The 25,159-nt window shown below is 38.6% G+C and overlaps 2 protein-coding genes across 2 annotated transcripts in view; both read right to left on the bottom strand.

Annotated features, from left to right (window-relative positions):
- Nucleotides 1-7,652, bottom strand: part of LOC134806801 (semaphorin-2A-like) — a 102,441-nt gene extending 94,789 nt beyond the window's left edge. Inside the window, exon 1 of the mRNA XM_063780174.1 lies at nucleotides 6,964-7,652. Within this exon, the coding sequence (XP_063636244.1) occupies nucleotides 6,964-7,093 (130 nt within the window). The 5' untranslated portion in view covers nucleotides 7,094-7,652. The remainder of the gene's footprint in view (nucleotides 1-6,963) is intronic.
- Nucleotides 7,653-14,901: 7,249 nt separating this feature from the next.
- Nucleotides 14,902-25,159, bottom strand: part of LOC134806871 (alpha-tocopherol transfer protein-like) — a 28,662-nt gene continuing 18,404 nt past the window's right edge. Inside the window, exon 7 of the mRNA XM_063780282.1 lies at nucleotides 14,902-15,019. Within this exon, the coding sequence (XP_063636352.1) occupies nucleotides 14,979-15,019 (41 nt within the window). The 3' untranslated portion in view covers nucleotides 14,902-14,978. The remainder of the gene's footprint in view (nucleotides 15,020-25,159) is intronic.

The following is a 25,159-nucleotide window of genomic DNA, read 5'->3' as shown; positions in this document are numbered from 1 at the left end:
GCCGGACGGACAACAAAGTGATCCTATATGGGTTCCGTTTTTTTCCTTTTGAAGTACGGAACCCTAAAAATTCACCTACTATTTTCTCGAAAAAATTTCGCGCTCGCTACGCTCGCGTTTTCACTTACGTACCTACATTATTGTGACCCATCTGACTACATTCGGTGGTTCTTGTGTCTTCGTGGTATTGAATCTCACTAAATTGTTCCGATCCCATGCCGAAACTCAGTATAGATAGAGTGCTCTCGATATCAGATACAAATACAATACTTTTCATGACTTTCCAGCACCACCGAATGAGGGATAATGGCACGGCCTGTGTAATACGCATCCCTACTACTGTCGTCTGCATAGCACTGATTATCATTGATATGCAGCAATGACAGCACAGAACCTAGTGCAACGCCAGCGGTAATGTCCACACTATCGGAGCAGCTTCCGTCTACTATACGGCTCATATGCGTCTACCGGAAAAAAAGCTAGCGATCCATTTGTATAACATAGTCCCTCGAGCAGACTCGATGCCAGACCCGACCGAACTCCTTAGCTATATCCAGCCTGACTGCCAATGCCTCACCTTGATTCTCAATGGCCGAAACCCAGCAGTACCCACCGGTCACCGATCAGATCAGGCAAATACGTATAACGAGGTCGCATCGTCATTGAGTGACAAAAACGGCCCATACAAATCTCTATCTAGAATAGTGACATTAGTGACGTCACCTTTCTGCACTCAAAAGAATAAAAAATTATCTACGTTTCACTACCAGCGAAGACCGCCTGAATAGCTTAGCTCTTCTTAATATAGAAGCTGATGAGCTGACAAACGTTTTAAATTACGACAGCGTCATTGATGATTTTGTCAACCAATTTGTACATAGGAAAACAATGTAAATGCCTATGTGAGTAAATGGTAAATGTTTAGTTTTTTTTTTATTACACACCCCAAAGATACTTGTTGCAGGTTTTTTTTTTCTTAAATAAAATACTTTATCGTCACTGATGAAGGGGGGCGGCAAATCAAAATGGCCCGGGGCGGCAAATTTGTAAATACGCCACTGCCAACGCCGAATTAACTGGCTCAAAGTTAATAGGTTATATTATAGCGATAGCGCTAAGATCGTTGCTGTCAGAACGATTCCGCGGCCTCCCGTCGGACCACACGCCAGGTCGATGGACATTGTTGGCGTTGGCGGCCATTGTGGTCAGCCGCACATGCCGAACAGCTAAAATAATAGAGGTTTGGATTCCGTGGCCGAAATCGAAAAACCGGCCAAGTGCGAGTCGGACCCGAGCACGAAGTGTTCCGCAAAAAACGGCAAAAAATCACGTTTGTTGTATGGGAGCCCCACTTAAATATTTATTTTATTCTGTTTTTAGTATTTGTTGTTATAGCGGCAACAGAAATACATAGTCTGTGAAAATTTCAACTGTCTAAGCTATCACGGTTCATGAGATACAGCCTGGTGACAGACAGACGGACAGTGGAGTCTTAGTAATAGGGTCCGGTTTTTACCCTTTGAGTACGGAACCCTGAAAACCGAATTCTTATAGCTTCGGCATGTCCGTCTTGATGTTACAGACATTTACCTACCCTCTATAAGATTGGTGCGTGCCGAGTTATATAGGTATGTATAGTTCGTCTCCTCTTTTAACGTACCTACTTAAATTTAATACTATTTGCGTTTTTTTTTTTAAGTATCAAAATATTGTCTGAGAAATAGTAATGTGATGTGACGTAAAGCTCGCAATGAAGAAAGCACGTTATTGTACATTATTGTCCAGTGTCGTTGGTCCCGTGAAGATTAATGTTCTATTGTTGACTACCCGCAGAAGCTTTTAAATTGAGCGCGACTTATTTCAAAGATATATTACGGAAGCTGACATTTAAAAATAGCAAGGAATAAGTTATTGCCGCGGGTACCTTTACTAGATACCTGGTATTTTATAAGTAACCCATTTCAATGGTCTATGCAAAAGTTTGATTTTAATTGAATCAAGGATTTATTTGTGGAATTGTATAAGTATCTCATTTCAAATATGCGAACTCGATTGCATAAAAACATGTTATTAGGTAAAACGTCCTATTATTGATATATGAACTGACTGTCTCATGGGCCATTCGTATTTAAAATAAACTATGTCTCCATTTGAATACTAAAATACCCCTTTTTGTCCATATAGTACCTACCAACGAAGTGTGGCATGGAATGTAAAATTACAAAAACCTGTTTACGTTGAACAAAAATTTGAATAGATATTTTAGTCATAATAGACTAACCATTAACCAATTACTTAAGTAAGTACCTACCTACGATACCAAGTTCTTAGTATAGAGTACTTGTGCTGATTGAATTCACTTTAGTCTGTTTATGTATCTGACGTCACAATTCGATTTCAATTTTAGCTAAAGACAATGGCATCGCCGGCATCGTGAGTCTATCAGAAGTTAATCAAAGACTTCAAAGGAACATTTAAAACCTCCCAGTTCCCGACGTGCTAATACCCAACAGTTAAGACTCCGCTGTCACCTCTATTCATTCATAAAGTGGCCATGCAATTTTGCGGTTTGGTGCCATTACGGGAGTGACGAGCACTCTGACGTCTACATTAATTGTTCGACTTACGACCATTTAGTTTTCCCTGTGATTCTAGAAGGTTTGGTTTATAACTCAATTTAGCCAAGTCGGTAGACGGAGTCAATTACCTGCGCCGGCGCGGCCGGTTTGCGCCCCACACTCCGCGCCCCGCGCCCCGGCACCCGTATTTTTTGCTCCACTCTCCGCATGCGAACCTCTTAACGATTCCTTGTTACTTATTTATAAAGATAGGCAGCAATTCCAAACGGTTGCGTAGGCTCGAAATTCGTAAAGATATCTATTAAGTATTACTAATTCTGAGGCAGGTATAGTATACCTACCCACTTTGTTTAATTAAAAGCCCATTATCAGACGACACGACGACGACGACGAATCGTCGGATGACAGACAACAAAAGCACGAGCTTAATTATTATGCAATAGCTAGATATCCTCTAATAAAATAAATGTCATTAAAATCCCGTTTTGAGAACTTTAGCAAAACAAAAAAGTAAAAAAACATTTGTTTATAGATAAGAGTAAACAAGAAAAGTTATGACGAAATGAAATATTTTTTATTAAACTTAACCAGCAATGTACGAGAAAATTTAATAAACGTCATGAGCGAGTATTAATATCTAGAGCATTTTTATTGCTTGGCGCCACTGAGGAATGCTTATTACTTGCTAATGACGGAGACTTTGTCCGACGCGCCCCAAAAGAATTCCCCAAGACCACTCGGCCCAAAAATTAAATGTCCATCTCGCTCGACACGAAAATGCGCTCAGAACTTGATCGCTCAGAATAGCCGAGTAACTAAAATATTCATAATAAACGAATAATACTGAACTACTTTATTAGTGGTAACTCTCAACTTTATCTTTAACTAATTAAAATCATAAGATAGGTATCTAACTACTCTCTAAAAACTCGATCACATCAATTACCTGTATTAGGTTAACATTTGAATTTGAACATTTGAACATTTTCTTTACAAACAAAACAGCGTAACTTCGATTGGTTGGTAACTGGTTCGTGTAACTCTTAATTGTGTCCTTGTTGGATAAATATTAATTTAATATTCAATTGGGGCGATGTATTATATTATATATAGTACTTAATACCTACGGTAGACCCATTTCAAAAACCCATTTGCCCGACTTATCGGGTTTGACCGCCCATCCCTCGAAATTAAATATAATACCTACTGACATGCCTTGGTATAAATTGCTGTCATATTAATATGTAGCAACATAACTCTATTACGAATCAAATAATTAATAACAGAAATCCAGTTAATGTAGTATACCCTATAATGGACGTCGTTGCTTATCATGAATAATGCCGTTCGATTTTAAATCTTACCAGTAAAAGATAGAATATTAAATGCAATAGCATTTCATTTTGAGTTGTGCCACTATTCATGATAAGCAAGTGGAACCGGTAATGGGACAAAAAACCACAAATCCTCTAAAATAAGTATCTAAAAGTAGTTTAAAAAGCACTGGCTATATTTTATCATAAATAACAGTCCCAGAGCTGCTTCAGTTTGAATTTTTAATAAATTCGGTTACTTTTTAAGAAATTGGAGTCAACCCAAAAGTTGTCGTGTCACTGAAAAAAAATACCACTAAGAATTCTTAACAACTTCGCTGAAAGAGGTGAGTTAATTTATAAAATTTTAATAAATTAATACTTGATGAAAACTAGAATGTGTTTTGTTAATTGCATTTACCATGAGATAAGGTATATAACACACTATGTTGTGACTCCACAGATGTAAAAAAATAGTGGTATTTGGCCCAATCCCATTATAGGAGCTGTAAAACTGCATACCTCCTATGATGGGACAATTTACATAATGATGCTTGCCATGCCATAATTTCGTGTTTAAACAATACAGAAGTAAAATGTAGTTACGAAATATGTCAACCAGGAGGTATGCTCGGACTTCGGATAAATTAATATCGTTTTTCCAAACTTTTATTTAACTTGCCCTGTTAGTTAGTGTGGGTCAAATCTTGGTAGCTGAATTTGACACACTTTCCGATTTCCGATTGAGTTGAAATTTTGTATACGTAATTAAGTATGCAAATCGGATGATAATGCAATATTATGATAACATGGACCTGATCTGATGATAGAGAAAGGAGGTGGCAATGGGAACTCTTCGATAAACGCTAACTAATTGTGTTTGGGTATATTAGAATTGTCTCGATGGGTCTAATACAATAATAATTGTCTGTGGAAAGAAAAATACATTCAGCGATAAAAGCTTATAACAATAATTGATTTTTTTGCCATAACTTATTCCCTATTTCAATATTTTATACTGATAGAGCAATGTCCATTATAGGGGGCCCATTACTGGATCCACGTCCATTACCGGGGTTCCATTACTGGAGCTTTGGTGTCCATGACTGCAGAAAAAAAACATAGTTTTAATTTGTTAAGTATGTGGAAACTCATTGCAGTATCTTTGATACAACACGCCTGAAACATGAAAGACGGATAGGACATTCATCTTGTAACACGCTAAGCGGTCGACCATTTACATGTATCAGGGAAATATCACAAATACTCCAAATTTCCTCTTAAATGTCCCATGACTGGTGCTGTCACCTTACCTACGTTTATTATTAATGTGATATAAATTTAAGCTTAATTACCTTTCATTCGCAAGCACAAACTATTTGAACATGAGATGATCATGAATGGCATAATCTTTCTACGCAGGTTCTTGTGAAAACTGGCTTTTCGTATGCAAAATCCTATCCTACAAAGGCATATACGAGTACGTACTTTGACTCTCGCTGAGTGTTTATTTTAGTTTATAGTTCCGTCGGCTGCAAGACGCGGACATCTGTTAGCATGCAATACGCCGCTAACTATGGACATACATTGGTATGGTATTGGTAGACGTCACTTTGAAAGTTCTATATTTAACAAGTAAAGCAGATTACCTTCTTTGCTTTCCAGTTTATTTTGTGTAACGACTATTTACCTATATTTACAGATTTTAATAACCTTACCTAACGATTAAATTATTACTTTGGAAGTAACTTTGGGAGGAAGTTATGTACTTAAAACAAACATGGACGAAGTTGCGTGACCGCCTTTCCGTATAAACGTAGTCCCCATTTTCCTCTCTGGATATTTACATTAAGTACCTATAGAAAATATATTTACACAATTGGTATACTTATAACATATACTTAACTGTTAACCATAACTTTAAGTTAAAAAATAACGAAGGTAACTGCTATAGCTACTCCTTTATTCAATTAATTCTAACAGATACCTATTACAATTAAAATAGGTAGGTATAGATATATAGGTAGCAGAAGTTGCTAAGCGGGCGAGGTGTTCAAAATTGCCTTGACACGCTCTTTTTCTCTTAACAATAAAGCCGCGTCAAGATCATTTTGAACACCTGGCCCGCTTAGCAACTTCTGATGCTGAGTGTACGTACGTATAGGTTATTATAATATAGTCGACCTAATATCAGTATGCGAACTTTATTCACTCCAACAGCACGAGCCGAAAATAGTTATGTACCTAGTATCTAAGTATATCAGTAATATTTAATACCCATCAATTCGACTGTAACGACAGTAGACTCAGTAGAGCTAACTCTACTAACTATACTTAATTGATAGGTTGCTAGGTACTTACATAATTTAAGTTATTTTTATGTTAAAATATATATGTACTTACTTATCCGTCATAGCTGGAACCTAACCTACATAAATTGTACAATGAAATTAAATTGACAGTCGACAATTCTCCAGTGAGCAAGGAATATTTAAGAGCATTGGGTACGCCTACCTATTGCGTGTTCCTATTAGTCACAACTCGAGAACAAAGGTAAACCTAGTTATCTGTATATTCATAACTTACTTACTTGTTTATCGGTCAATGTACTCAATTTGGACACACTTTCTTGAAATTTTAAATTAGTTAAATTTTTCACATTTTAAGGAAATATGAAAAATTTAAGATAAAAGCTCAATGTTGCTAAGTGGATAAATATTAAATAGATAGATTGAATACTCTTTATTACACATCACATCACATTGGCACATCTTAGTAAAAGATACAGATTGAAGAAAACAATTGATATAAGATAGAGGTAGACAACAAACCGGTCTTATCGCTGAAGAGCGATCTCTTCCAGACAACCTTTGGGTAGCGGAAACCAATAATTTAATTTAAGTAGTAACCTAGCTGACTGTAAATTACATAGCACAATGACGTACATAGGTACATACCCAGGTATATGCTCGACGAATCGTGATCTACGATCACATCGTCACTGTTGCCTACATCGCCCGTTGTCGTCCCGGGTCAGAGATCGTGCGCTCTAGAGAGGAAGGGTGACTCACCTCGATGATGCCGGACGCGGTGGTGCGAGACGGGCCGGCAGCACGGCTGCTCCTGGTAGGCGGTCCACGAGTCCCCCAGCACGACCGCCAGCAACGTCCACAGCGCGCCAAAAGTCCACTGCCCACCCATCCTGAAGTTCGTCTATCACATCCAACACATTCACTAACGTACACCGTCTGACCCCACCAAATTACCTACATTATCGCTAACAATCCTTCAAACAATGCATCCAGTTCCAGAACTATTGTTAGTAAAGTCAACAACTTATTCCGGAAAACTTCAACCGTGTGTTTACATTACGCGTAAATCGAAACGCAGCGAGATTGCGGTTGATTTCGAATAGAGTTGAATGTACTTTAGCGATTAATCACTATCATGCAGCGCTCGTTATCTCACATCAAGTTATAATCTGTTCGTGAGCGCTTACTTTGTTGGGTTCGCTTGATTTATTAGTTGGGGAAGAAGTATCGTCTCGATCGTCACTGCGAGAAGTCGGCGAGCGGCCGGCGCGGCGTGCGCTCCCAACATCGCAGCGGCGGCAACTGGCTGAGAACTCGCTGCCGGAATGGAACCGGTAAACTCGCCAAGTGAGACAACGGATCTAACCGAAACGCGTCTCTGCGTTTGTCTGCACCCTCCGTCTGTGGCAAACAAGGACGGCACGAGCCTGAAACGGCTCGACCTTTGAAAGCTCCACGCGAAGGAAGCGCGCTCCGCTCCACTCGCAAGGACAAGGACTTTACGGAAACTTGTAAGTTAAAAAGTTTTGATAATTTCGCCGATCCGGAGCCGCTTCGAAATCGTGGGGGAGATCTGACTGCGCGTTGACCCTCGGTCGTTACGAACATATTGTAACGAAGGGGATGGATGCTCTCTATAAAACGTAGTAAATTTACCTAATTTATGTTTTCGTTAGGATACGCACGAAAAAGTTTTATGTTCGTAAGCACGCGAAAGGAAGTTGGTAGTTTATTTTTTCTTTTGTGTATGTTTATTAGCGAGCTAGTGAGTATGAGTCACGGGAGACACGTGGTCGTAAATAACGGAGGAATTTAAACAAGTCGTCGCTTCGTCGCTGTAAATACCGACCAGTCACACACACGAAACTAACTCTCCGATCGACCTACATACGTATATTTACATTTAAATAACTTGCGTAATTTACCATAAATTGGTTTATTTTCGAGTAAAATAATGGCGCGTTTTAATATAATCTCATCACTTTCTTTCACAAATCAGTTGTCTCTAAACATTCTAGAATAATAAGCTAATGTGGGAGAATTTGATTAGAAATATTAGAATTAAAAGATCGGTTTTTTAAAATTTAACATTCTAAGTTCTGTTCTCGATCATTGTCTCTTAATCGAACATTCTGTTTCGCCACTTGAATTAGGGTTGCCAGATGGTCGGGATTTGGCGGGATTCTCCCGATTTTTAGCAGGTGTTCCCGATTCCCGACAAAGTGCAGTAAACTGTCCCGAAAAACAGCTTCACGTTATAAAACAATAATTTCAAGTTGCGAACTGTCGTCGAGCGAGCGAGCTGACGTAGTGCCAATAATGTAAAATATCGTTGTTTTTAATACAATTACTTTAATTTGAATGTATTTTTTTAGAGATGCCCCGAATAGTGTATTTGGCCGAATCTCTCTCGGCCGAATACCGAATATTCGGCATGACATGCGAACATTTTGAGTCACAATTATTATGCAAACGGTTCGCCATCAAAGCACTACGTTTGCTAAGATATATTTTTATGTTGAACAGAATTAATGAATATATATTAGAATCAATCAAATCAGACCCATGATAAAAATAAAATATTTTGTAATCAATAAATGCTCAAAAACGTGCCTTCGTATTTAACTACTTTCCAAGAATATATTTTAAATATTAAATATACCTAGTGTTTGGTTATTTTTTTTAAATTTTTCTTTTTAGGTAGATGCAACAGATATTCGGTATTCGGCCGAATAGTAGGCAACATTCGGCCGAATACCGAATAAAGTGTCCGAATTGGCCGAATACCGAATAGTTGCCGAATCATGGCATCGTGGCAATCGTGGCATCTCTAATTTTTTTTTCCCGACTTAAGTCCTAAAATCCCGAAAATTTATATTGTTTCCCGATAATAGCGCCTTTCGATCTGGCAACCCTAACTTGAATATACTTTGTACAACTTTAGCTGCTTGACGTTGTCCTATTACTATTTAACTAACTTAATTGCTAATTAAACAAACCAAGATTACAGGTAGGTAGGTACTATACTTAACACATTCAATACCACTAAGTGCTACGGGTTACGCTCGTAGCGCGTAGCCACGGTTTCGTCGTATGTAGCGCGTAGTCGCTACGAACAGTGTACCCGACAGTCGGGTTCTTGGTGTTGAATGTGTTAATACGTAGACGTACCTACACCGGCGCATGTTTATTTAATGTTAAAGTAGGTAAGCGTGTAACGGGTAAATGTACAAGAGCACTAATAACAACTAATCTAATTATTAGGTTGCCTGCGAACTTGTCAATAAGCCCCGCTTTGAGCTGACCGTGATTAAGGCAGTTGGGTTAGCTTTATCTATTACTTAACCTCTGCGGCGGCCTGTCCAAGAGTTCTCCACCGGCCTTTAATCTTAATAACTTAATTATAAGTTATAACCTAACGTCCTCTCGCCATAACTTCGTGTTAAGTTATATTAACCCTTTCACGGACAATCTGCGTGCGAGCTGCGGTATGATGTGCATCGCCAGTCATGATTGCCGACTGCATTGTTGCCGTAAATGTCAAAAATCCGGGCAGAAACATCGATATCGACATTTGCAGCAGCAATGTCGCGTCGCGCTGCAATACAGCAGCAGGAATGCTGTCTGAAACCGAACGATTACGAACCGAACGAACGTTGTTGCAGTCGCCTCCAACCTCAACATTTCAAATATTTTTATCTATCTACTATTTAATTTATACCTACCTATTGCTCTAGTGCTTATATCTTCTTCTTTGATTTTAAATCAATTACATTTTTTACAAGCTTTTTTACAAGCTTTTATTTAGTTTCACCTGACCGTTGTCTGTCTGTAATCAAATCTTGCAAGTTAAATTTGATCCACTTCCCGGTTTCCGATTGATCTGCATTTTGCATGCATGTATAAATCGGATGACAATGCAATATTATGGTACCATCGAGCTGATCTGATGATGGAGACAGGAGGCGGTCATAAGGAACTCTGTGATGAAACAACGCATCAACCTAATTGTGTTAGGGGTTTTTAGAATTGTCTCGTTGAGTATTAGTTGCCTGTCGTAAGAAAAGTACAGTCGGCGATAAAAGCTTGTACCAAAAATGAAATTTTTGCCAAAAACTTATTCTCCCAATAGCTTAACAACAAAATTGTAGGAATTTCAATGGTTAGGATATACGCGTGGCATCTTGGGCACATTATTTGAGAACCGGGACTACCGAGTCAAAAAATGGTGGGGTGTATTTTTTAGGACTAAGAGTGGGGCTTGGCGGTCAAACAGTTAATTAGCTAGGCGCTGATGGGAGACGCACTTACACTGCAACTAGCAGGTTATTCTCGAAGCGGTAGGTATTATCGTATTCATTAGCTACAAGGGTCTAATGGCTACTGTTGTAATAATGCGCACTAGTACAGTCAGCATCAAAAGTAGGGTATCAGACAACTCGTCAAAAATATCTTAACAAAAAGTGATATGTCTAGAGCTCTCTCTAGACATATCATCTCTCTAGATGCACCGGATATTCGGTTCCTATCCGGTATCCGGCCTATTCGGCTATTAATTTAATATCCGGCCTATTCGGCTATTAATATAATAAACCAGCCAGATACCGGATAGTGACCTACTATCCGGCCGGATACCGGATAGTGACCTACTATCCGACCGGATAGTAACATTGCTTGATTTCGAGGTAAACAATTTGGATTTAAGAAACACACGGTCATAACCGTACTAGTTTATTATTTCAAAACAATGTAAACATTCAACTGACTCGCACGCGCACTCATTTCGAACCTAGAAACGCGCGCCGCGCGCGCGCGAACGTTCACTAGGAAACAGGTCAAACCTGCACAATGCGCACCTGAAAAACCGAAATGAAGATATAGTTTCGCCGGCTGAATATTCGGCCAATGGTCAGTCCGAATATCCGCGCGGTATCCGGTATCCAGCCAAACAACTATCCGTTGCATCTCTAGTATAATAGCCAGACCGTAAAAGTCTGCAGCGATTTTGATAGCCCACGCAGTGCAAGTGTCATTTTAAACGTCAAACTTCTATGAAATTATGACGTTTACATATCACTTACACTGCGTGGGCTATCAAATCCGCTGCAGACTTTGTTTGGTGCGACTATATATACTCGTAGAACAATTAAATTATTTCAGATACATACCTTTGAACGTTATATATACTTTTGGTGCGTTGTTTCATATGCTGTAGCTGACTGTATATAAACCTAAGCCGCATTCAGGTTTAGAAATCTGTTGAGGTTCGTCATTAATACAATGCATTGCGAGTCGTGCCACAGACGTATCATAACAATGTCAATATCAGACGTATTCAACAAGCTCCTCTATCTGAATAAATAAATAAATAAATAAATATTAGGGGACATCTTACACAGGTCAACCTAGCCCCAAAATAAGCAAAGGTACTATAGGGGCTAGGCGATGTACAGTCGACGTCAAAGATATGTTTACACTTTTGCACCTTACTTCCTTATAATAAGGCGAAAAATGTAAACATATCTTTGACGTCAACTGTACATACTTATATAGATAAATACATCATCATCATCATCATATCAGCCAGAGGACGTCCACTGCTGGACATAGGCCTCCCCCAAAGAGTGCCACAATGACCGGTCTTACGCCACCCGCATCCAGCGGACTCCCGCGACCTTCTACCCACGTTGCGCCTTCCGGTACGTGGTCGCCACTCGAGAACCTTTCCGCCCCAACGGCCATCGGTTCTACGGGCAATGTGCCCCGCCCACTGCCACTTAAGTTTAGCGATTCGGAGGGCTATATCGGTTACTTTGGTTCTGCTGCGGATGGCCTCATTTCTGATGCGATCACGCAGAGAGACTCCAAGCATAGCCCTCTCCATTGCCCTTTGGGTGACTTTGAGCCTTCTTATGAGGCACACAGTAAGCGGCCACGTTTCAGTTCCATATGTCATCACTGGCAACACACACTGGTCGAAGACTTTCGTCTTGAGACACTGCCGAAAATTGGACAAAAAGATGTGCCGTAGCTTCCCAAACGCTGCCCAACCGAGTCGGATTCGTCGATTAACCTCTTTCTCTATATACGATCGTCGATAAATACATACTTAGATATATAGAAAACACCCATGACTCAGGAACAAATATCTGTGCTCATCGCACAAATAAATGCCCTTACTGGGATTCGAACTTAGGACTATCGGCTTCACAGGCAGGGTCACTACCCACTAGGCCAGACTGGTCGTCGATTACCACTCATATTTATATTGTAACAACAAAATCGACGAAAAACTAAACCAGAGTTGCATATTGTAAGAATAGCTAGAACTCAGTAAATATTTCATAAGGGGCACGAAGAGATCTTTAACGTCGCGGCCCCATTTTCATCAGTTCAAGTTTTTCAATAAAAACTTTCGACGGCGTCCCATTTACATACGGTATGGATTCATTTATTTTCCAAAAGATTTTTCGCGTAAAAGCGGGAAGGTTTCGGTATCCATTAAAGGAGAACGGTCGCACTTTAGTTCGCGACCCGCCGCGCCATCCACCTCTCCAATCACAATATCTCAGTCAATACCAGCGCTACTATTATTTAGAAGTTTTAGAACTATATTAAGAAGTGTCACTCACGTTTTATAAGTCGAAAATTATTGAGTCGGTTAACCAATGCATGTGACTAAATTAAGGATGACTCACGCTAGACCGGGCCGGGCTCGGGCCGAGGCGTCCGGCATGTCATTTTCTATGACGGCTGATCGGTGATCACGTGGTGCTTTCCATAGAAAACGAAGCGCCGGAATCTCCGACCCGGCCGCGGCCCGGTCTGGCGTGGGTCATCCTTTAAGCTCCTCGTTAAAATGCAGCCTGGATAGTAGTCTTCTACTACATAGTAACACAGTGAAATAAATTACCAATCAGTACAACTATTGCAGTACTAATTGGGTGCAGGAAAACATAATTAAGAAACCAGGGGGCCTACATCGAGAAACACCAAACGTAAAGAAAAAATGCCACTTGCTACGAAAAGTCATGTGACTATTTCCATTCATTATTTATTTTAAGTTTCGATTGCCGTTTTCTATCAACGATTGTCATCTTGGCTAGCCCCCCAGGTTAATACCGTTTTCTTAATAAGACAGGCGTCCGTTAATATAAAACGCCTAATTTCTCCTTTGGTACTTATAGGTAGTCCGATGTGTGAAAACCAATGCCTGCACCAATTCTCGGGAGTAGAAGAAAAATACCTAACCTTGTTTAGATCCAAAGCCGTAGCTCATTACAAATTTTACAGCTTTTTCAATGACATAATCTAGCGCACTCTTGCTAAAATAAAAATAATAGAAATAACATTTTGCTAAGGTAATGTTGCTTTTTGTAATTTTCACACAAGGTTCGTTACACATGGCCGTAGTCGTAGCTTTCACGTGAAATTGCTTTGTTGTGTAAAGGCAGGTGAACTTGCTACCGGTGCCGCCATCTCGCCAATTATCCAGGCAATGAAGTTGCTATATATGTATATACAATACTAAAGCGATCATACCTTACTGGTATCGTTTTCTGATTAGGTAGATAAGGGATAAAATAGAAATGATGTTCCAAAAAAAATCCTTCTTTTTCAGTGTCAAAATACGATACGTATTCCCTTATCTCAGCGGTCGGCAACCTTTTAGCAGCCAAGGGCCACAGTAGTTAACGGAGGTGACGCGGGCCGTACTTTGTTAATATTTATGACTTTATGAGACATTGTTGTTTGTCACTATTACATACAAAATAGCTAAGGCGCCTCTCGGGCCGCAAGTGACAGTTTCGCGAGCCGCATGCGGCCCGCGGGCCGCAGGTTGCCGACCGCAACCTTATCTACTACAGTCTATATAGGTACGTTTAGTTTTTAACGGCATTTCTCATTCTGTCTTATTTGATAACCATTTTAACTTATATCACTTATCTCAGGCGGTTGGTAAACAAATGAGCTTCATGCAGCCGAGCCTGTTGACCGAGCCGAGCTTGTTCTGTAGTTGACTATAATAACTTATTACTAATACCTACGAATTGATTCGTATATGTTTGTGATCAATCATTGGAGAGGAATAAAACGTTTTCATCTGAAAGCAGATGTTAGGAGGTGTGTCGCTGCGCACTGGAAGAGTCAGCAGTGCTGGTCCAACTACCTCCCGAACGCACGCGAAATTCTTCCGACTCTAACCAGTATAAAGAAGCAGCTTTACACTCAGGCAAGCGCCGACGATGTGGATCGGGCTGTCGCCGATGAATTTACCTGGTCATCACGTTGTTTTGGCATTGCCGTGAGCCCTACTAAATGTCAAGCCATCATACTTGGTAGTCCGCACTTGCTTTCTTTGACTGACACGACATACCTATCCAGTATGAGCAAGTAATAAGTATAGCTACTTACCTACTTGTCACAGTGACAATCAATATGAAAGTCACTTAGGATCTCATTTATTTTGTCACTGTGATAACTGATAAGCTGACGTGGTACGAAGTGACACGGAACTCAAATTCCTTAACCGTTCGTCGCGACCTAGGTGGTTATCACAATGCTGTATTTTCGGATGCGGCAACGATATGATCAACCGCCTTACACTAGTGAATAAGTACACTTATCACCAAATCGCGCTCGGTAACCGACTGCAATACCTACCGATCCTGGGACAGGGCGGCAAGAGGGTCGCGGGCGCGGGGGGCGGTAATTGATGAAGTGGGAACCTCGCGTTAATCGCCTTCGGGCACCTTCGGTAGCACTAACTTTATCTACCTACTAACATCCACGGAGGTCACCTTCTCATTTTTCACTGAAATTAGGTACGAAGTTTTAACTCCCATTAATTAATAATATCTACCATTTAATATTGCAGTCTGAGCTGAAATTGTACTCGAGGGATAAAATTTTACTTGGAATTAAGCCTTTCTTTAATTTCACGCTTAATCTTCTTAAAGTTTGGGATTTAAAAGGTTCTTGTAAAATATTGTTTTTCATTAATAGTAATAATACTTTATAAAATTTGTGATTTTAAGGTTTTGTGTTTTCTGCAAAATGGGGTGAGTTGGGACAAATCCGAAGTTCAAACCTCAATAAAAGTTTTATTTTATATGTGGCACGTTGATTTATATACCTACTTGAAAAGTGTTCCGGTAGTATGAACTTTAGTTTTTTAATGATAATCTGTCGTTTCATTTCATAGATTCCACGATAAACACAAAATAGTAGGAAATCTCAGCTCACCCCGTAGTTGGGGTTAGGGGGGACAGGAAATGAGTGAGATGGAACAATTGCTAGAATTGACACAATATTACAAATAGCTTGACATCTCAAAAGAATAAAGTATTTAAGTAAAAATGTGATAACTCTGGTCTAAAAATACCATCTCACCCCCCCTACCATCCCTCCTCACCCCATTCATAACCCAAATACCCTCGAAACCCCTACTCACCCCATTTTACGGTACATAACCCACTAGTCTTTTAATCTACTCACCCCAGTTTACGGTACATAATAAACTAGTCTTTTATTTGCCCTCGTTCTTCGTAGAATTCATTAAAAATTTCAACTCCATTTTCTCCATCTTTAGTGCTCAATTTCCTTTAATCCTTAATTAGTGGAGCTCTACAACATTTGAAGAATGTAAGTACACTTTTCAAATATCAATGGTCCTACTAAGTAGCTGTGTTTGTGCTTTTTGCTTGTTGTATACGGGTTTATGTATTTATAACATAAAATCTCTAAAAACAGAAATTCGGTAGGTAAAGTATGATATCCGTGGGATAATTTAGAAGCTCATTAGGTAGTATTGCGCCGAACGGCCGCCATTCATCGCACATCCACGACAGCCGACGATCCGCAGTCATTAAACTTCTATTGTGCCATTCAACACCAACAATGAAATGTATTTTTTACCATGTCACGCCAATTAAAAGTCCTTACAAATAAAAGAATATTCATTAAACTCAAAGTCCTAATTGTATCTGCGGCGCACATAAACAGGTTTTGTGGCGGCGAGCACGTTTAATATTATTTACATGACTAATGGCCCTCAATTTTACATAAAAGTGCAAAAGCGAGTGAACTTAGGCACACCAGCGAAGTGGTGCAATTTGCATGTTTTATGCAGGAGTGATGCGGCGGCGCGCGGACAGTGCACGCGCACCAGCTCTTTGAAAATTTTATATGCTATTCCCACAAATCGGACGGCATTTTATGAGGAATTGTGTCCCTACTGTAACCAGTGTCCGCTTCATGTCACATAATATTGGTGGATCTGTCAAATTCATTTCATTTCACATTGTTTTCACATAGGTATCAAATTGTTTCAATCAAGTATAATAATGAAATAATGAATAAACACATTACCCTCCTTTCTGCCGTGTCACGCGCATCGCGCATCTCATGTAACTTTAAAAGTTGAGTTTCGAGATAATTACGTTTAAAGTTTTAAAGATTCAAATGCTGTTATCGTTGACGGTTCATCGTAATTTTTTTATTTTTTCTAATCTATATGTAGGAAATATGGTCACAGAATAGGCCTTCGAGCAACACCGGCTTCCGACACATCGGAAGGGAGGGGACCAAGCGATATCTCACCGTACAAATCTTTCTGCCATTTTTCGCGGGGGGAAAGGTGCACACAGTCGCACTTCTCACACACTTACATACAAAATCCAATCTGTAATGACGACACAAATACATAGAAAATGACACACGTCAAAGACAAATCTTGCAAACCTTGATCTCTTTTTGTGTACGGACGAGTGACAAGTGTCACAACACGCACACTAACACATTTTCGTTGAAGTATGTTATTGTAGTCTGAGAGATGAGAAGTCGGATTTTTCGCTCGACCGATCCGCAATTTGTACTGAGCGAGCAAAATCGATAAATCCAACAATTACATGAGACTAAAATATAATAATAGTGTTTGAATGTAATTAAACGTATGATATGTAAAAAAAAATATTACATGTGAAATGTAACACTTTCTTTTTGTAAATTTGATGTCCCCGACCTCTTTTTATAACAAAAAACCGAGCAAACAGGCATTTTTGTGCAGCAGTGTTCACGCGCGCGTCTGGACTCGGTCTAGTGAAAAATTCAAGTGCAACTATAGTTTTATTACCCGCGCTAGATTAGATTGACGCGCTAATCTTGTACCTCGGCAGAGGGGAAATAGTGCGAATGCCGCCTCCCTTCCGTGTTGCTCGAAGGAATAGGCCCTTTAATTTTTTTTTCGCATAATTGAAAAGTTTTCATTTTATTCGAATTAAATGGTTCCGCATTTTCAACTCTTCCATACTATAGTGGTCACACGAAGTCATGTAAGTCAAGTTACATGACCTACGCGTGATCAGACGTGACACGTATTACTTTACCAATATTGTTGTCGTATAAACCAAGCGCTCGGCCAGTCATGCCTAACTCCGGTAACTTAAGAAACGATAGTGATATTTTGGTTGTGTCAGTCAGGTAACTCAAGTTAACTGATTTGTGCCTGACGCCATCGGCAAAAAATGAAGTTACATGAGTTAGTCATATGCTTTTCTCAGTAAATAATGAAGATTTTCAAAATTTTCTTTTAGATATTTAATGGTTTTTAAGACGATTTAGAGTGGTTATCCGTAACTCATGTAACTCGAGTTAACGGAGTTTGGCGTGACACGGCAGCTTAATACCTACAGGTTAATACCTGTAGTTAATACATCCAGGCAGATGATATAAATTAAAAGATAATTTACAGGTATCAAATTATTTCAATTAAATTTAATAATTTGTGATTAAGTTTATTCCGATAGTTGATATTATATTTATTATATAAATACTATTTAATGAATTAAAATTTAATACATCACTAATTAATTAATGAAAATGTGCATTATGTTTAATGATAGTAAATTGACTTTTTTAGAGTAGGTATATAGGTGCATTTTGATGGCAACATATGTCTAGCTGGCTAGGTCTTAGAGAATATAACCAACGGAGTGGTCATTAACAGGCGTTCCCCTCTGTGAAAATAGGCGGCCAATGGTCAACGACATGTCAACCACATGTATGGACTGACGTTTATCTGACATGGCTATGTTTACGTTACGTATACATTTGATGTGCCCCTCCCCCGCAAAAAACGGCAGACTATTTTGTACCGAAAATTATAGACATGGCGTCTCCGCTGGTTATATCCTCTAAGGTCTAGGTACTTGGTATCATTTATATAGATTTGTGAGAGAATTCTGAACAGTTGTAGCCAAATTCTTTATGACTCCTTGTTACAAATTGTTTAGGATCTTTAGGTAGTTTTGACCTTGACGCGATTTCTAAATGCAGCGCCAGGGTGATAGATTAGCGTGGTCCAGCTAAGTTTTCATGCCAAGTGGTACGTCAAATAAGCTAAAACTTAGCGTACTCTTAAAGGTATAAGTAATGCATTCTTACTGCCAAGTTTGTGCGAAGTTAGTGTGACATCTAACAACCATACAAAACGAATGTTCCACCAGATTAACCCCTGATTTAGTTAAATTAAGTTTTATCCCTTTCTTACAAATACATAAGTCAAAATGACAGATAAGGACAAACGATTATTAGGTAGCTAATTGAGGTTTGTAGCGCGTTTATGAATAAGGGAGTTATTCGATGGATCTGTTATCTCCGCTTTTATTTCGTTCATAGTTCGCAATTTGTCGATATAATATTTCACGCATTCATACGCATAAAACACTGGACGGGTGTCTAAAAAGAGTATCGCCGGAGCATGTGTTTTCCGCGCAGATGTTTTGTTTTTCAATACATTCGGTTATAACGGCACCTGACTGTGATATGTTGCTGTATTGTGATTTGGTTAGACCAGTTTTATTTTATATCTCCCGGTAATCGGCGGGCCGTATCGAGTGCGGTTAACTACCAACTTTTACAGGGAAGCCATCGCGTGAATGCAGCACTAGCTAAATTGCATTGTTCGTTTTATTGCAAGTGCGGATGCCGGGACTCCCGCCAGAATTATTTACTATGTAACAGCACATGCACTTTATTCTGCCCACCAATTTTAATATTGAAGCCTTTCGCTTTATTCATTGTTCAGTTGCACTTCTATGGGCATGCACTTGAAAGGGCTATATTGAAATATTCATGATGAGATAACGAGCTGCTTAAAGCGGCTGGATAAATTGAGATGTCAAAATGAAAATTTATGTTTGAGTTTATCCAGCGTAATAAAACCGCTCTACATATTTCGTTATTGCTAACCTGCGCTTCATGCATGGAAATTGCATGTTATATTGTATTAATAATGCACACGAGATACGAGTAGCTCAGTAGTGGCATTATATTTTATATTCAACAAATAATAACTGAAACCCAACCACTTGTTTTACATGTAGACAGATATTGCATAAATATTTACAATCACCTTTAAAAAATATGAAATAGATAGGTACATTTCTTGGCAAAAATCCATAACTTGGATGTTAACATTTTTATTAAAGAAACAAAAGACGCTTACCACAAGGTTTTTCATACATTGACCTGCCTGTTCCTATCTTTATCGCACGCGCATAATTATATTGCTATCCTGATCGCAGTGTCATTGACAGCTGTCATCATGGGCGGGACAGCAATATGTGCAAACGATAGAGATAGGAACAGGCGGGTTAATGTGCGAAATTCCTCTTGCTAACCGTCTTTTCTTTACAAGTAAGTACCCACCCAACTAGCAAATCTATGTGCTATAAAAGTTGAGAGCACGTTTTTATTTTCGCTTTTTGGTGCTATAAACGGTGTAAAAACAGTCGAGTAAAAGTCCTGTAAGCGTTTACTCAACGCGAAAAGGCGCACTTATACAGACTAAAAGTGTTATACAAATCGAGTAAGCGCTGTATAAGAAGCAAATCGATGCTGTAAGAATTGAGTAAAAGTGGATAAAATCACTTCTAGTGTTTTAATAGCAACGATAGTGCTTTTACTCGACTATTTGTTCTATAAACATTAGCAATTTACTATTACTCGGTAAAAGTGTTCTATAAAAGCAGCCGCACTGCTTTTTCTCAGCAAAAATGTTTCGTAAAGGTAGCCGGATTGCTTTTACTCTGCATTTTAAATGTGTAAGAGTGCAGTAAATGCTTTTATTCAACTAATATGTGCTAAAAACGATCTCAGGTAAGCGATTATATTTCAATTATTTGATTAAGTTTGAGACCTAATCGTCTTCACGTGTCTAATAAAACAAAAAGGTACTTAAGTATTTTTTACTGCTGTCATCCATGACATTTATTTTTACCGTGATTGTGTACATAAGTTTTTACTGCCTGTAAGTACACGTAACACAGTAAAACCCAGCGCGAAAAATACTTTATTGATAAAACCAAAGGCACTGGTTCATATATATTCATGGGCCGCCTATTTTCTTAAATTTCAATAAAAAAATATTAAAAAAAATTAGGAAAAATTTGCTTACACGATCTAGTTTCTGTTATATCTCATTAATTCGACTATAAGTCGAGTAACTGCGTCTACTGCTACACTTATAGCACATGATGTCGCCATGTTTATGGATTTATAGTCCGATGGCCGACTGCATGAAACCCTACCTGATAAAAAAATTGAAAAATCCTACTCTGTAGGGGTAGCTGACTTTTAGCAGCTTCAACTGCTCTTGGTCGGCCGTGGCTTAACTTGGCAAATTTTGCACAAATGGCAAAAAAGTGGTACAAATATTCATCAAAAAAACAAAAGTGGTCAGCTACATCCTGTGTTGGCAGGTTCCTGTGCCCGACCGAATTTGTGGTACCAAGTGAGCTACAATTTACCTCATCGAAAAATAGAATGTCACTTGTATGGTAGGATAGCTGCCATTGACTTTTTTTTTTAATGCGGACGGACTGAAAACGCTGTCAGGCTAAGGTGAGGCCGACCAAGACATATGTCAACAAATTTAATGTAGGTATTACAATCAGTTGTTTTGATTCTATTTTTCGATGAGGTAAATTGTAGCTGTCACGTGGTACCACAAATTCGGTCGGACACAAGAACCTGCCAACACAGGATGTAGCTGACCAGTTTTGTTTTGCTGTCCTCAAAGGCAGCTATCCTACCATGCAAGTTTCATTCTATTATACGATGGGGTTTTTTTTATGAATTTTTGTGCCACTATTTTGCCATTAGCGCAAAATTTTCCAAATTAAGCCGCGGCCGACCAAGAACAGTTGATGCTACTAAAAGTCAGCTACCCCTACAGAGTAGGATTATTCTATTTTTTTGTCAGGTAGAGTTTCATGCAGTTGGCCACCGGGCTATATTGAAACGTCAACATGGCTGACTTGTGCTGTTAATGTAGTTCAAAACTCTTTAAAAGTACTCTAAGCTGAATACATTTTGAATAAAACCTGTAAATACACTTCAGCTCCTATAACAGCGGTTTGAACCCCATTACCCGAATTATGATATAAGCGCGCTGTTACAGCAGCATTGTTGCCAAATGGTTATTTGATTGCTTTTAATAGGCTTTTATAGCAACAGAGAAGAGAGTTAAGTAACAGTTGTATTAAAGCGCCTTATTCAGACAATTAGCTAATCTATAGCTGTTATATGATTTTAATAGAACAATTATGCTGAATAAAAGTGATTTAGTAGCGCTAACTCAGCATTTAATAAAAGGTGGAATAAAAGTGCTAAAAGATAGTGCTATAAACGTTTATACGACATGATTATAGCACTAATTAGCGAAAATTGCTAAATAGTCGAGTTAACCGCTATTATACGATATATTGGTGCTTCAACAACCGTAACTCGGCTGTTATACGATTACAGGCTGAGTAAATCAATTCTTATACGACTATTTTGCTAGTTGGGCAGTAACATACCCAACTAGCAAAATAGTCGTATAAGAATTGATTTACTCAGCCTGTAATCGTATAACAGCCGAGTTACGGTTGTTGAAACACCAATATATCGTATAATAGCGGTTAACTCGACTATTTAGCAATTTTCGCTAATTAGTGCTATAATCATGTCGTATAAACGTTTATAGCACTATCTTTTAGCACTTTTATTCCACCTTTTAATAAATGCTGAGTTAGCGCTACTAAATCACTTTTATTCAGCATAATTGTTCTATTAAAATCATATAACAGCTATAGAATAGCTAATTGTCTGAATAAGGCGCTTTAATACAACTGTTACTCAATTCTCTTCTCTGTTGCTATAAAAGCTTATTAAAAGCAATCCAATAACCATTTGGCAACAATGCTGCTGTAACAGCGCGCTTATATCATAATTCGGGTAATGGGGTTCAAACCGCTGTTATAGGAGCTGAAGTGTATTTACAGGTTTTATTCAAAATGTATTCAGCTTAGAGTACTTTTAAAGAGTTTTGCACTACATTAACAGCACAAGTCAGCCATGTTGTCGTTTCAATATAGTCCGGTGGCCAACTGCATGAAACCCTACCTGATAAAAAAATAGAAAAATCCTACTCTGTAGGGGTAGCTGACTTTTAGTAGCATCAACTGCTCTTGGTCGGCCGCGGCTTAATTTGGCAAATTTTGCGCAAATGGCAAAATAGTGGCACAAAAATTCATCAAAAAAAAACCCCATCGTATAATAGAATTGAGGACAGCAAAACAAAAGTGGTCAGCTACATCCTGTGTTGGCAGGTTCCTGTGTCCTACCGAATTTGTGGTACAACGTGACAGCTACAATTTACCTCATCGAAAAATAGAATGAAAAAAACTGATTGTAATACCTACATTAAATTTGTTGACGTATGTCTTGGTCGGTCACACCTTAGCCTGGCAGCTTTTGCAGTCCGTCCGCATTAAAAAAAATGTCAATGGCAGCTATCCTACCATACAAGTGACATTCTATTTTTCGATGAGGTAAATTGTAGCTCACTTGGTACCACAAATTCGGTCGGACACAGGAACCAGCCAACACAGGATGTAGCTGACCACTTTTGTTTTTTGATGAATATTTGTACCACTTTTTTGCCACTTGCGCAAAATTTGCCAAGTTAAGCCACGGCTGTCCAAGAGCAGTTGAAGCTGCTAAAAGTCAGCTACCCCTACAGAGTAGGATTTTTCTATTTTTTTATCAGGTAGGGTTTCATGCAGTCGGCCACCGGACTATAAATCCATAAACATGGCGACATCATGTGCTATAAGTGTAGCAGTAAACGCAGTTACTCGACTTATAGTCGAATTAATGAGATATAAGAGAAACTAGATCGTGTAAGCAAATTTTTACTTATTTTAATTAATATTTTTTTATTGAAATTTAAGAAAATAGACGGCCCATGAATATATATGAACCAGTGCCTTTGGTTTTATCAATAAAGTATTTTTCGCGCTAGGTTTTACTGTATTACGTGTACTTACAGACAGTAAAAACTTATGTACACAATCACGGTAAAAATAAATGTCATGGATGACAGCAGTAAAAAAATACTTAAGTACCTTTTTGTTTTATTAGACACGTGAAGACGATTAGGCCTCAAACATAATAAAATAATTGTAATATAATCGCTTACCTGAGATCGTTTTTAGCACATATTAGTTGAATAAAAGCATTTACTGCACTCTTACACATTTAAAATGCCGAGTAAAAGCAATTCGGCTACTTTTACGAAACATTTTTGCTGAGAAAAAGTAGTGCGGCTGCTTTTATAGAACACTTTCACTGAGTAATAGTAAATTGCTAATGTTTATAGAACAAATAGTCGAATAAAAGCACTATCGTTGCTATTAAAACACTAGAAGCGCTTTTATCCACTTTTACTCAACTCTTGCAGCATCGATTTGCTTCTTATACAGCGCTTACTCGATTTTTATAACACTTTTAGTCTGTATAAGTGCGCCTTTTCGCGTTGAGTAAACGCTTACAGGACTTTTATTCGACTGTTTTTACACCTTTTATAGCACCTAAAAGCGAAAATAAAAACGTGCTCTCAACTTTTATAGCACATAGATTTGCTAGTTGGGATACTCGCACCATACTCGCACCCAGGATGACTCAGGAACATAATTATTATAGGGGCATTCATTCAAGTCAAACACATAACCCTCCTGTTTCCACCGCAGTCGGGTAAAAAAACTTGAGTAAAATTAAGTAACGGTCTATTTGCCGCGACCCATACAAAATGTATGAAAATAGTCGTGGCAATTAGACGAAACCGCAGACATATTCTTAGAGAATGATCCAGTTGGTATAGTTAAATGCAATTCCACCAGTGTACACTGTCTTCAACGAAGCTTTGTAATAAGAAAATACAATCGAATTTCTTTCTCTCTCTTTTGTATCGCATTTAGGCGAGGAGACAATGGTGCAGTGATTGCAGGTCCTGGTTTATTTTGAGCCATTGCGCCATTGCTGAATCATTGAATCGATACAATACGACGTGAGGAACATCACGACCCACACTGTGTTGCCAGATTCGATTATTGGAAATCTGTAGGTCGACTAAAAATCCGTAGATTTCATTGATGGTCGCTAAACAAATCCGTGGTTATTATATAGAATTTTTACAACATTTTTTTATGTTTTGAAACATAAATAAAAGGTTCTCCGCAAAGCAATATTGCAAAATAATAACGGCAGTAAATGAAATGCGAACCAATTAAAGTTTAACTAATGGCCTACATTTTTACCCTGCCATTCGCCTTTTTGTGTCTATTTTTCTGCAATAAACGTTAATATGTATGTCACGTTTATATTTCTACCCGTTTTTGAGATATTACAGTTTGTTGAACATTAGTGCATAAATCTGTATGTTTCAACCCTAGCAAGTAGATCCTATTGAATGACATGACATGTGTCAATTTAAAATGGAAATAACTTTGTAGGGCTACATTGTCACTGGTATAAAAATATTTCATTTTAATGATTTTGTTTTACTTTATAATTCAGCTTTTCGCTTTTAGATCACTTAGACACCACTAATATCCTTTCAGCTCAGTCT

This window comes from Cydia splendana, chromosome 3 (assembly GCF_910591565.1).
Source record: "Cydia splendana chromosome 3, ilCydSple1.2, whole genome shotgun sequence".
NCBI classification, from domain to species: domain Eukaryota; kingdom Metazoa; phylum Arthropoda; class Insecta; order Lepidoptera; family Tortricidae; genus Cydia; species Cydia splendana.
The sequence above is the reverse complement of the archived record's forward strand: the minus strand, read 5'-3'. Positions and strand labels throughout refer to the sequence as shown.